General features: G+C 45.7%; 1 protein-coding gene across 6 annotated transcripts; it reads right to left on the minus strand.

Annotated features, from left to right (window-relative positions):
- Positions 1-253: 253 nt before the first annotated feature.
- Znf713 (zinc finger protein 713) lies at positions 254-13,257 on the minus strand. 6 transcript variants are annotated; one of them, XM_078023993.1, is made up of 5 exons: positions 12,799-13,257; positions 9,552-9,637; positions 7,485-7,593; positions 7,118-7,210; positions 254-1,578 (listed from the first exon to the last, which is right to left on the minus strand). In XM_078023993.1, exons 2-5 carry the CDS (start codon positions 9,633-9,635, stop codon positions 575-577), a joined length of 1,290 nt encoding a protein of 429 aa, XP_077880119.1. In that variant the 5' UTR covers positions 9,636-9,637; positions 12,799-13,257; the 3' UTR covers positions 254-574. The 6 variants fall into 6 exon arrangements, with proteins under 6 accessions (XP_077880119.1, XP_077880120.1, XP_077880118.1 ...); XM_078023994.1 differs by having other exon boundaries at positions 12,654-13,257; XM_078023992.1 differs by having other exon boundaries at positions 7,485-7,611; positions 12,654-13,257.
- Between the last annotated feature and the right edge of the window lie 398 nt (positions 13,258-13,655).

Raw genomic sequence — 13,655 nt, forward strand, 5'->3', positions numbered from 1 at the left:
ATAGAAAAATAACAGAACATTGCCACATCCTATTTCAATGTTCATTAAACCATCAGACTTTTTGTTGATATTTTTAATTCCAAATATTAGATATTTATTATTATAGAAATTAGAGTGTCATTAGCCTAGCAAACTCATGATTTTCATAAATAATATTTCCTAGGCCAAACTAAACATCCTATACCCTTTTAAAAATATTATGATCCAGATATAGCAAAAGCGGTAAAGGAGATACAAAATGACCAAGGCCATCTTGAGGGACATTATTTTCATGTTTATTTGGTTTGATGATGTATACTATAGCATGCCTTGGTTAACAGGTTTTGTAGCATAGAACTTAGAGGTGAATGATGATAGCTTATAGCTTATAAGACTTCTGCTAATATTTTTAAAACATGTTAAATTAGACTTGGAACATGACTCAAATTTTCTATAAAATAACCCATTATCCTTCTTCGGAATGTAATAGGCTACCAGTTTAAGGTTTTATTTGGTTTTTATGCATTAAAGGTTTATTTATAAGCTTTTTATCCACTGTGAATAATTTGAGTCACTGGATCATACCCCAGCACAATCATGTGCTGCAGAGTGACGCATGGTGGCGGAAGGCCCGCCCACACTTGCACTCCTGCACCTTCCCACGGGTGTGGGTTTTCCTGTGCTGGTTCAGGTGTGCGCTCTGGCTGAAGGCTTTCCCACACTCAGGACATTTGTAAGGCCGCTCTCCAGTATGGGTCCTCTCGTGCTGGTTGAGATGCGTCCTCTGGCTGAAGGTTTTCCCGCAGAAGCTGCACTGATAGGGTTTCTCTCCCGTGTGAAGTCTATGGTGCTCGGTGAGAGACGTGATGCGGCTGAAGGCCTTGCCGCACTGATTGCACTTATAGGGTTTCTCTCCAGTGTGGATCCTCAGATGTTGGGTGAAGGAGGAATGCTGCCGGAAGGCTTTCCCACACTCATGGCACGTAAAAGGCTTTTCCCCCGTGTGAATTCTCTGATGTTGAATGAGGTGTATTCTCTGGCTGAATCTCTTCCCACAGTCATCACACTTGTAGGGCTTCTCTCCCATCAACACTGGCTGAGGCTGGCCGAGAGGCAAGTTGTGGCTAAAGGCCTTTCCATGTTCCCTGGGGTTTTCCGTGGCACATGCATTACTAGGAAGAAGAATATGTTGACCGAAGGTTCTTCCACACTCGTTAAATTCACAGGGGTTCTCTCTCACAGGGTTTCCCTGATAGCAGATCAAGTCTGAGCCAAGTCTGAGGCTATTTCCTTGTGCACCATAATAAAGGGGTATTTGAAGAGAAGGATTTCTCTGACCATAATTGTCCTCTGATCTCCTACATTCGCTGTTTCTCTCCTGTGGGAGCTTTTGGTGGATGAGAGATACTGGTCCCAAATATCTCTGCTGGTTTTCTTGGTTCAACTCTAAGTGATAATCAAAATCCCAGAGCCCTCCTAAGATGGAGTACCAGAAACTGTCTCTTGTTAGTCTTTGCATGATCATGTCCTGGGTTTGGTTTTCATCAGAAATACTCTGGTTTAGAGGTGACTTTTTTACTTCAGGTATGTTCTCTGCATCTAAAAGAAATTCAGAACATATAAATTCTTCCCAATATTCTTTATGCTTTGAAAAAGAACTTGTTGTGTGAAGAAGTGCCAAATAAAACAAGGCCATGTCACACGGGAAAGGCGATGGAGGGAGGGCAGGGAACATCCAGAGGGGATTTGAAACCTGGTGTAGCCATGACAGCAGGTCTCCCAGGAGAGAAAGGAGTGAAAGGAGTCTCTTGCTAGAGACACTAGGGAAGCTCTGCTCAGAGGGGAGAGGGCAGTGGCTTCCCAGAGAAGGCAGGCCCAGGCCAGGCCCTGGCAACTTCGTCTGTGGGTTTTCCTACTGCAAGGCCAGAAGCCCGCTGGGGAAGTATCTTCTCATTTTTCATCTTTTGTTTAAGCTGGTAAAAGTAATGGTTGTCTATAGTGTACCAAGCGTACAAAAGTATACTTGCCTCTGTTTGAATAATATGGAAAAGCATTAGGAAACAGTTCCAGCTGTAAAATAATCATAGCTGACACTTTGGAGCCTGTCTTGCCTGATTTTTTTCTTGTTGTTCACATAAATATCCACGAAAACCATAGTTTGATCAAGTACAACTCGTGGATTATGATAAAAACAAGATTCCATTCTGTTTTCCCACCACTGCTTTGAACTCTATCCAGCAGGTGTCCTCCCATCTCTCCAGAGGCCTGGGGCTCTCCTGATTTTTAGGTCATAGCTGCTCCTACTGCTACACCAGGTCAGTGTCATTCAGTCATTCCATGTCCTGTGGGGTGAATTCTCTTCCTTCCCTCTTGCTGGCCTCCTATTGATCCCCGCTCTGCTCCTTTCCCCTGTCTCCCCATGCCTCTGCTCAAGTCTCCCAGTAACTGCTTCCCTCCTCCCTTATCGACTAACCTGGCTAATTCTTGTCACAGGAGGCGGGAGAGGTGTTTTGAGGATGAGTTTAGGGGGTGAGGATTTGAAGGGCTGAATAGCTCCAATTTTAAACTTGGCAGATGGTTAAAGCCGACTAAGTTTGGGGAACTTCCACCACTCTCAGGCAGTTCTTAGAGGACTCTCTCCTTCTCTCCTGTCATTTCCATTACCTAGATAGATATAGTTCTGTTTTGGGCAAGAATCCTACTTGACCACAGCCAAGGCTACACTGGCTGACCCATAAGAAACATCCTGTCCAAGAAAGTGTGGTAGCATAAACTCACCCCCACTGCTGGCTGACCACCCATTATAGTCAGCTGCCCAGGGCCCTGGATGTTCTGGGTAAGCATGCTTTGGCTTTCTCAAACGTGTACTTTACTATTGGTCTTATGACCACAGGGAACACGCATCACAGCTGCCTGAATGCGCCCTCCACATGGGTGGCTGTATCATTATTGTCCCAACTGGGACTCTTGTCATTAAAAGCAATACCACCAACAATGAGAATCCTGGGGGCGGGGATTGTTTCTATAATCATAACTTGACTCTCCCCCTCACTCTCCTCCCTCTATCCCTTCCTTCAAAAGAGTGCTAGGGCCTCCGAGCGGGGTTCTCTCCTAAGAAGCTTCTCAGAGCAGGGTTCTCTCCTAAGAAGCTTCTCTACCAATCTCCTCAAGGGCCTCTCAGATCTCTTCCTACCCTTGATCTAGTGGGCTGTTTTCTATCTGCAGGACGCAGGGGAGTTCCCACACGTACCCTGGTGTGCAGATATCTTCTATCAGCTCTCAAGGAGGACAGTTTTTCTAATGCACACTCGTGTGTTAATGTATATGGATGTTAATTATACATAATTTTTACTAATTTTGAAACCCAAACAGAATGATAGTATTATATATTGCCTATGTAACTTTGTTTTTTACTGAATAATATTCTCAGTATAGATCAACCTCATTCTTTTTTAAAGGTTATACCCTATTTTTAAAAAGCTATTCTCCCTAAGTTTTAGATTTTCATTTTGTTGTTGTTGTTTTTGTTGTTGCTGCTGGGATTGAACCCAGGGCCTCACAGATGCTAGGCATGCACTGGGCTATATCCCAGCTTTTTAAAATTTTTTATTTTGAGATAGGGTCTTGCTAAGTTGCCGGCTGGCCTTAATCTTGTGACCCTCCTGCCTCAGCCTCCTGGTAGCTGGGACTACAGGTATGTACCACTGTGTGGTTATTTTCCCCAAGCCAGCTCAGCTTGAGATGGGCAGAGGGGAATGCTACTCTCTTCTCCTTCCTAGTCTCAGGCCAAGGTGCACTCAGAGGATTTTGTAACAACCATCCAGCTCATGGGCTTTGTGTTAGCGCATCTGAGTACTCCAGCCCTGGCTGCCCCTCAGTCTCAGGCAACTACCTGGCCACATCCTTCCTCTGCTCCAGCTGACAATTCTCTGCATGACTTGCCTTCTGTATCCCTCAGCTTTTCAGACCCTGCTCCCTCCGGTCTTACTCCATGGCAAAACTCTTTCCTGACCAAGTCTCCTCCTAATCGGCCAGGAGGAGCATCCTCCGACATTCTGTGGATCTCCCTGCACTGCGTGTGTCCCTTCCCATCACCTCCCGACTGGCAATCACATTCCCAGCAGAGCAGGTGTATTGGGAGTGATTAATGGGAACTAAGAAAAAGAAAGAGGAGTAGAGAGAGGAGAGGAAAGGGTCTGAGAAGACAGGAGGGCTGGGGGAAGGAGAAAAAGAGAGGAGAGAGCCCAGGCTTCTGATTCCTGGGCTAGACTACATATTTGTCTTTATGGAACCACCTAGAAAGTTAAGGAAGGGAAAAGAGGACAGGGGAGGGGAGGCCAGGGGAGGAAAGGGAGGCCAAGAGCAGAGACAGGAAGAGAAAACATACAGATCACCTGCAACCCTTTTGGGAGGTATGGGGCATGGAGCCCAGGCCTGTGCATGTTGGGAAAGAACACCCACATGGAGCTGGAGCTTTCTCCCTGGATTGTATGCTAGCCTTCTGGAGAGAAGCTTTATTTTCAGACAGGATCCAGCTAAATTGCCTTGGCTGACTGAGTTAGTGATCCTGCCTCAGCCTCCCTGATAAGGAATCTCCTGTTCAGTGCCCCCTTTTCCTATTGGTGGTCTTGGCTTCATCTACTTCTCCCTGCTTCCGATCTCATTTAGACCTCCGTTTCTTTGACTCTTCTGTGTGTCTAGTTTTCAGTCCTCTTTAGAACTCCTTCACTTTCTGGACTTTGACAAAATCACTGATTCTTGATCAGTTTTCCTACTTTAGTCTAACTGAATCCTTAGGCCCTCCATCTCCGCACTGCAAATCCTGCCTGGTGTTAATGATAAGAAATAGCACATCTGTCATACCAAAAGCCACAGACAGACGCATGGGGCAGAATCTCACTGGGCCTTCAGAGCTGCGGAGATTCCTCTTTCCACCTCTGGCCAGCTTCAACTAGCCTTAGTAAGCTCTCCTGAGTTCCCATTTTGTACCTGCTTTTCTAGTCCTTGATGCTCAGCAGAAGACCTTGCTATCTGATTTGCCAAGAAAACAGAAGTCTCCATACAGGAGCTCCCCAAGCCTCCCACCAGCAAACTTACTACACACACACACACATGCTGCTCACACCTTCCCTCCAGTACACTCTCTTCTGAAACCCTGCCCCATCTTACCTACCCTTCTGCAGACTCCTCCCGTCAGTGATATGGATAAGCTGAAACCATTCCTGCTTCTCCTTATTCTGGGGGAATCTCTGCATTTTCTCCTGTCCTGCCCTCACTTCTCATTACCCACTGTACGAACACCAGCACAGCTGTCTTTTCTAACCATGGACAGACTCCTCCCAATCACCTATCACTTTTCTTACTAATTCAATCACAACATCCTTGTTGCTGAATCCCTGTTTTCCAGGTTTCCTCTTGGCTAAGAAGAGATTTTGGATAAACTGGTGCTGGCCAATGTCCATAACAAGGAGGCATGGCATGCAGCATGTAGGGGACAGGCCAGCATTTGGTCACACAGCTAGGTCATCCTCTCAGTCCTGAGCAACAGAAGGGCTTCACCACACCTTCATGAGGACAGATGGCTGTGTCCCACAGGAAGAACTAGCAAGTGGTTTCCCTGGAAGAGACTGCAAGGCTGCATGCCCCTGGAGGGACATGAAAAGGAACCAGCTGTTTGAGAGGAACTGAGAGCCCTGGGCATCCATGTGTAGTTGCATAATGAAGTTGGGAAGTTGTTCTATGGTTAGCAATTGGAGGCTTGTGGGTAGGGACACAAGAGGGGACAGCATGGGTCCTATAGGTGTAGCATATGCAATTTGGGGAAGGATCAGCTCTGCTCTCTTCAGTAGGTCCTGCCTTGGCAATTCACCTGCAAAGGGAGTTTTTACAATCTCTTCCTTCAGTGTCCTGCTCCCCAGGTTCAGAGGTGTGAAGGGCTGTAAAAATATGCCACTGCGATTGTCAGGTTCTTCACCGCACATCCTAATCAGCAGACTCTGCTCACTGAGGGGCCGAAGTGGGGGTGAGCTTATTACTAACATAACCTAGAGACATGCCAAAGCCAACTCAAGAAAGTAGAAGTGTGAATGGCAGAAAACCATGTGCACACAGTGAAACCAGGTGTCAGGGCACAGAATCAGTGAACTAGACAGGAAGGGGTGGGTGAGCCAGCTCCAGCAACCAGAAAGAACATGCCCACCTCAGCAGGCATTTGCTGAAGCAAGCAGGCAGAACACTGCTGGTGTGTTCCCGAAATAGGAGCTCTTAATATTCCCTGGTCAAGAAAGCCCATATTTATGAGGCTCAAAGGGGAGAAAGTGAACAGACCTGGGTTTTGAAAATCTTCAATTAAGTGATAGCATGACATTAATAAGCAAAAATGCAATCTAAAATCTGGAAGGAGCATGTGTGTGAAACGTGGGCTGGAAATGCAGGAGTGGGAAAATAACATGGCAGGGTGTCTGAAAAGCAGAACACCTGGTGCCTTTACCCAGCAGGAGGAGGAGAAGGTGGGAGAGGAAGGAGGGCAGAGGCACAACAGCGACTAGAAGAGCCAGACAGTGTCAAGAAGGCAGGCCAACACAATCAGACCAGCAGGACATGGGCAGCTTTTCAACCACTGGATTTGATGGGAAAGAAGTCAGTAATAGTCTCCAGGAAAACCATTTCAGCAGCACAGGTAGAACAGGGTTGTATCACATAGGCGTGTAGGCTGAAGGCTTAATTAAATTTAAAGAGTTTGATAATAAAAGGAAAAAGGAAAAAGAAAAAATAGACAAAAATACAGCATTTTTGATATGGAGAAGAAGGATTTAAAGAATACTGAGAGGACATCTGAATAAAAAATGCAGTGAAAATACTTTGTGGAGATCTGTAGCATTAAAGTACTTATGGGAGTTCAAACTAAGACTTGCAAAATAACTTTTGTATTCCATATTTTAAAATTGTAAATATATATTTTGTTGAATTAAAAAAAACAGCCATTTCCACTTTGGAAATAAAATATGAACTGAATTTTTTTCAAAGGCCTCAGTGTTCTTTAAATCCTGGGGGAGAGCGGAGCATACTCCAATGAACATTCATTTCAGAAGTGATGATTTCCTCTTAGGGTATAAGATGCCCACTGCTCACTTCTCACCTGGAGGGGTTTCCAGGGGGCCATCTCTTTCTGTTAACTGCAGCTCCTCTTGCTCCAACTGAGTGATCACCTCTGGCTTATAAAGCTGATGCCCTATACATGGAAAAAAGGATGTCTTAGGAGTTCATGCTGAGAGCAAAAACAGGTCCATCTCTAGGGGCTCTGGGCTTGGAGAAAGGAGGCTTCAGGGGCATCAAGATGAACTCCTCCTCTCACACTCATAGAGAGGGACAGAAAATGAAAGCCCCTCAGCCAGGACGGATTGGCACCCTCTCTGTGGCCTAGCCTGCCTTTACAGAGGCTCTGCTGACTGTCGCCACTGAGAAAGGAAACTCAGTTTCCAGCGTTTGGGGGATGCCACCTTTACCCAGAGCCACCAGGTTCCTGTAGTTCTCCAGCATCACGTCCCGGTAGAGGTTCTTCTGAGCAGGGTACAGCCGCTCCCACTCCTCTCTGGTGAAGTTCACGGCCACGTCCTGGAATGTCAGAGATTCCTGAAACACCAAGTACACCCCCACTCAGGCAGAAGAGCCCTTCAGAGGCCTTCAGAGGAAGGATGAAAACAGCACAGGGAAGAGAAGCATGCCTGAGCAGTCTTCTGAGGGTCTTTGGACTGAGCAATGCAGGATGAACCTTTCCAGACCACAAATGCCTGTCTTTCTGTCACCTTTTAAGACCTGAAAATGTGTATGAGTTGGGTGCTGGTGTTGCAGGTCTGTGATCGCAGCTACCTGGGAGGCTGAGGCAGGAAGGTTTTGAGTTGGAGGACAGCCCAGGCCACACAGTAAGACCTCATCTCAAAAAAACAAAACAAAACACAAAATGCATGACATATTCTTTGCTTTTAAGCATTTGCAATTTGTTGCAGGGTAAAGATTCTCATCTCATCCACACAGTCAAAAGACTATACGAGAAATTGATTTCAGAAATGAAAGAATTGAAGATATTTTGAAACTGAAATTAGGTATCATGTAGATGGAAACCCTTAATAGATTGTGTAAATCCTTAATAGATTGTTATGAACTGGACAGGAGAGAGGATACTTGGCATGTTTTTTTTTTAAAAAAAAAAGCAACAAAGGCAGACAAAGTGGGAGTAGAAGTCACGGATCCAAGTTGGGGTTAGTAAAAGAAATTGACTCATTTCAGGCAGGGATTTAAAATACAAAGGGTGACCTCCAAATTCCTCCAGCACCAATGTTTTGTAAGCCATCTTTTGCCAGACACTGGTAACCCCCTCCTAATACAGAGATCTATCCCTCCTTCCACCCGCAATGCTCCCCACTTTAGGGTACAAACAAATGTATCTCCCACCCTGTTAGCTATATGACTGTGATTTTATTTAATTTTCATGTCTTGATGATTCATCTTTCTAAAATATATTTCAATTCAATGACTTACTGAGGCTAGAAGTAATCAAACAATTCATCCAAGGACATAAATTGGCAGATTGCAACAGGGGTCCTCCTTAGCACCTGTTCCAGAGTTTGTGCTCCTGTCACACCACACAGATGCCTTCTTTCCTTCTGGGTGCTTCCTTCGCCAGCCTTTCTCTGAGGCAGCACCAGAAGCTGTGTCCATAAGGGACCCAGGCCTACACTCTGTATTTTTATTTTTTGGTCTTGGAGTTTGGTCCCAGGGCCTCTGGTGTGCTGAGATCCACTGTGGCTGTTGGGGTCAGTACCCTGCTTCTAGCTTTTCCTCCCTTTCACACCTTCTACTGGCCAACCCTACATCTAGTGAGCCAGTTCTTCTTTCTTCCAAATCCTTAATGAATTTTATTTTGGGGTAGGTAATATATTATTATGACACAGTAACAAAAATATAAAAAGTACATAATAAAGCAGGGTCTTTTTCAGATTTCTCCCTTGTTGGTCAGCTTCTACTTCCCAATAAATCAGAACTGTTCTTAGTTTCCAATGTATCTTTCCAGAATTTTTCTTTAAGCAAATGTGAATATAGATTATTTCCTGTTTTTTTTCACTTCTAAAGTAACATTTTATACACTATTTTTAATTTAATAATGGACTCAGAGATCTTTCCCTCTCAGACCTAACAGGACACAGCTTCCTTATTATTTTTTTTTAAAGTGTTGTTTCATTTTGATCAACACATAAAAGCTGACTGCACAGAGAACAGTGGTTACTAGAGGCGGAGAGGGGAGGGGCAGATGGGAGGACTGGGTCATGGGTGCTGTCACAGTAAATGGGAGGAAGGAATTCTGGTGTTCCATTGGACCATGGGATGGATACAGTTAACACTGTACATTCAAAACAGAGGTGAAGACTTTATGGTGCTAGGCACTGACTCCGGACATGTGCATGCTAGGCAAGTGCTCTACCACTGCAGCCCAGAAGAGAATGTTCCAGCCACAGAGAAAGGAATGATCAACAAGAACTATAACAGCATTTGAGAGGAGAGGAAATGGGACTTACCTGGGACCTGACTGTCTGTGATCCATAGTTCACTTCCTCATCCCCACACCCCTCCTGGGAAAGCACAGCCTTCAGAGAGGGCATCACTGGGAAAAGAGTAGAACCACCCTGTTAATATATAATACTGGGGCTAAATTTAAACCTTGGGGCCTTTGTGTTGGGATGGCAGACAGCTCATAGAGAAGACCTCAACAACAGCTGGACCCTGGTATCCCTGCTCCTCCATGACCCTGGGGAACTCGACACAGGACTTCCTTCCTCTGGCACACAGCCACTGGGAAGGAGGGAAAGGATGGAGGCTGGCACTCTTGTGTGGCAGGTGGGGAGCTCAGTGGTTCTTTTTTTTTTTTTTTCCTTTTTAAAGAGAGGGGAGGGAGAGAGAGAGAGAGAGAGAGAGAGAGAGAGAGAGAGAGAGAGAGAGAGAGAGAGAATTTTTAATATTTATTTTTTAGTTCTCGGCGGACACAACATCTTTGTTGGTATGTGGTGCTGAGGATCGAACCCGGGCCGCACGCATGCCAGGCATGGGACGCTACCACTTGAGCCACATCCCCAGCCCAAGCTCAGTGGTTCTTGACCCCAACTACACACTTGGAGACATTTAACAGGATGCCAGTGCCCAGCTCCTGCTCTCACAGATCCAGAAACCCAGTGGTCTGCAGGAGGCCTGGGCAGCAGTTTTTTAAAAACCTTATTTGTTTATTGATGCATTATAATTATACAAATTAGTGGGGTTTATTATGTCATATTTGTGCATGTGTATAACATAACTTGATCAGTCTCATTCCCTAGTACCTTCCCTTTTCCTCTCCTCTGTAGCCTTTTCCCCACATCCTTGCCAGCAATTACTGTTATTTGCATCCTTGATGATAGGCAACAGCATTCAAAATTCTGACAGTGCCAAGTGATTCTAACTGTGGATGTGAAATAGATGAGGTGATGCAGAAAACACACATTGAGGGCCTGTCTTATCTTGATCTCCCCAAGGGTTAAATTCAGCCCAAACTACAGAGACCTGCTCCTCTGCTCTCAGGAGGCCTCTGAGTATACAAGGGAGGTTGTATTCTCCTTCCTTCAGGTATCTGTGTTCCATTCTCACCAGGGCTACTACTGCACCTCTTTGCAACTCTTGGATGATGACTCCTCTGGAACAGCCTCTCCAGTCAGGAGATGCACCAGTGCCAACAGTTTCAGTATCCTAGCCTGTCCTTAAAAATGACTTTAGGGACATTACGTATGAGTAACGCCACTCTGAGGTGATTGAGAATCAGGAGTCAATGATTTTTGATTCTTAGCAACACCCACCCTTGGGATCTTGCCTTGTTCATGCAGAGCTGAGATGTAGGGGCTCCTGAAGGTAGTTATTACTCAACCATATGTGTGGACTTTGCTATGATACTTATATCTGTCCCTTGGTAGGATCTTGTGAGATACAGTTGCAGATCAAGCACCTACAACACCTATCAGAGTCACAGAAGAAACTCAGTAGTCTTAGCTAAGGACGTAAGGAGTCTGAAAAGAGAAGTGCAAACTATTCATTCATAAAAACAGAGCACAGCTAGGTGTGGCAGTCTTTAAGAATCAGAAGCACACTCAGAATGTCTGATTTGCACATTACAAAAAGCAGGGAAGTACAGATGATCTGACTCTTAAGATATTCAACCTCAGTCCTACCTTTGCCTCATCCTTGTCCTGCTCTTTCACAAAGAGCAGTTTCTTCCCCTTAAGAGGGAAAAACAGACATTACAGCCACAGAGTGAAATGCACTCATTTGCTACTAATCATGAAGAAAACAGGTGACGTTTCTAAAGTGTGCTAAATAGTATCTCACTGCCTGTTACTCACAAAAAGAGAGCATATCAAATTTGGAAAATACTGGCTTCAACAAAGTTAAATAAGTTTTTTTTTTGCTACAAATCTTGATAGGAAGATTTAATGTCCATTGTGAATCCCAGATAAAACCTCATATGTTTAGTTTGAAAATATTTTTATGCCATCTACTCATTTTTCAAGTCTCAGATTAAATCAGGAAAGATTCTGATATCATAGATCAGGTGAGATCCCTCAATTACCATTTTTTCAAGTGTCAGTTTTTATCGCTGTAATTCAGCAAGCCATCTTCAAACATCTTCATGAAGTCAGGAATACTGTCTGATTTTTTACCCTTCTATTTTCAATGCCCAGGGCCCAGCAGTTAATAGGGACTAAATAAATATTTAATAAATGAATAAATAAAAGGTTTCTAGTGTTTACTTTTCTATTAAAATATTTAAATTTGCACTAATTTTAGAATTATAGAAAAGTTGCAAAAGAAATACATGCTTAATTCCTGGATAGTTTTCACCCTGCTTACCGAATGTTAATATTTCATATAACCATGGTACAATTATCAAAACCAGGACATGAACATCGGTGCGATGAACCCAAATTAGTCACATCTTGTGATTTTTCAGTAACATTCTTTCTCTGATATAGGATCCTAAATTGCATTTAGCTATTTTTCCTTAGTCTCTTCCAATCTGTAAGTTTTCCAGGTTTCCTATCTTCCATGGGCCTCACACGCTTTTTTTCTTTTCTAAGATTTAAAAGCACACATAACATATTTAGTGTATAGAGTAAAGGTGGAAAGGTACAAATCATCTAGCGAAACTCGGGGCCTGAGCAGTCATCCCCATTCGGGATCAGCCTTTGGAGTCATCCCTATCAATGCCATTCTGATGGTGGGAGAAGGTGAAAACCTGTCAGTACAGTAGTTACAGAGACAGGGAACTGTGCAGCAAGGCACTTAAGGCCATGGTAACAGAGTGGCAGTGCACGAGCAAGTAGTCTTTAGAGTGACATCATGTAGTCTAGTAAATGCTTCAGTTCCACTAGTACATTTACCGACGATTTAAGGAGTGTTTTTGGACATCCAGTTTCATTATGCTTTTATACCAGACTATTCTCAAGCATGCAATATAATAGATTCCAGCAAAACAACGTTCGGCGGCATCAGTTTCCCCTTCCTTCTCAGGTACTGACATCAGCTGTCATCTCAGTCCAAGCAGAAAAGCGGCGCGCGGGGAGCATCGCAGACCCGCTGTGAGATAAAGGCCAACCCACCGCGTCGAGAACCTGGGAGCGGCCGGCGGAGAGACGCTGGGGCTCCGGGAGCAGCGCGCGGGCTCCTCGCCCCGGGCGCGGCGCACACAGCGGTGGGCGGCCTTGCCCTGGGACGGCCCAGGCCGCCTCTCCCGGGCGCACTCACCGGCTCCGCGGACTGAGGCCCTCGCGCCGCCCCGACGCCGCAGCCTGCACCGGGAGCGGAAGGGCGCCGCCGGCCAGGGCGGAGCAAGCGCTGGCGATCGGCCCACCGCAACCTGCGCAATGGCGACGCGCGCTCGGGGGGCGCATGCGCGGCGCCCCCTCTGTAGGGAGTGGCGACTGAGACTGCAGCCCACCAAGCTGGCCCGCTTTTCGCAGCCCTCCAGCCTCTGAGCCTTGGATAGTACGCCTCGGGCGCTAGCCCAAGTGCAGGTGGAGGCTCCGCACGCTGCCAACCACACGGAGGCCGCCACAGGTGCAGGTGGAGACACACCGCACCCGGCCAATCACACGGAGGCCGCCTGAGGTGCCGCTGGAGGGCCCGGCACCCTGTCAATCACTTGGGGGCCTTCGGAGGTGCAGACTAAGCCCCCACACCCCGCATCCTGCCAACCACACGGAGGCCGGTCAAGGTGCAGATAGAAGCCCCTCCCCCTCCGCACCCTGCCAATCACACCGAGGTTCCAATGTGCCAGAGTGGAGGCACAAATCGCTTTCTGCTCCCCATTTTACTTTGGCGAACCTCAAAATATAGTAATTGAACCGTTACAGGTCTGCTGTTGAGAAGAGTGGGGCTCTTTACAAGGGGATGACATTTTGCTTAACCCGGGCTCAAGTTAGTGTTCTTTATCACCAAAACCGATTACCTATTTATGCTAATTATAATGAAATTTTACATATTTCATTTTTTAAAACTTCATCAGATAGCCAAGTGCTGTCAAACACAGGTATCATCCCAGAGTGTATAATTTAACTTGAGCATATGCATCGCTCCTAGTGCGTTTATAGAATTCCATGATT

The sequence above is a fragment of the Ictidomys tridecemlineatus genome, chromosome 10, assembly GCF_052094955.1.
Source record: "Ictidomys tridecemlineatus isolate mIctTri1 chromosome 10, mIctTri1.hap1, whole genome shotgun sequence".
In the NCBI taxonomy this organism is placed as follows: domain Eukaryota; kingdom Metazoa; phylum Chordata; class Mammalia; order Rodentia; family Sciuridae; genus Ictidomys; species Ictidomys tridecemlineatus.

Excerpts from the sequence above, each read along its gene's own strand:
- Znf713 (XM_078023992.1), bottom strand. The coding sequence starts at position 9,635 with ATGCCCTCTCTGAAGGCTGTGCTTTCCCAGGAGGGGTGTGGGGATGAG. Across the intron at positions 7,211-7,484 it reads CAGGAACCTGGTGGCTCTGG|GGCATCAGCTTTATAAGCCA; the intron begins GTAAAGGTGGCA and ends TTCCATGTATAG. Across the intron at positions 1,579-7,117 it reads CCCCCTGGAAACCCCTCCAG|ATGCAGAGAACATACCTGAA; the intron begins GTGAGAAGTGAG and ends AATTTCTTTTAG.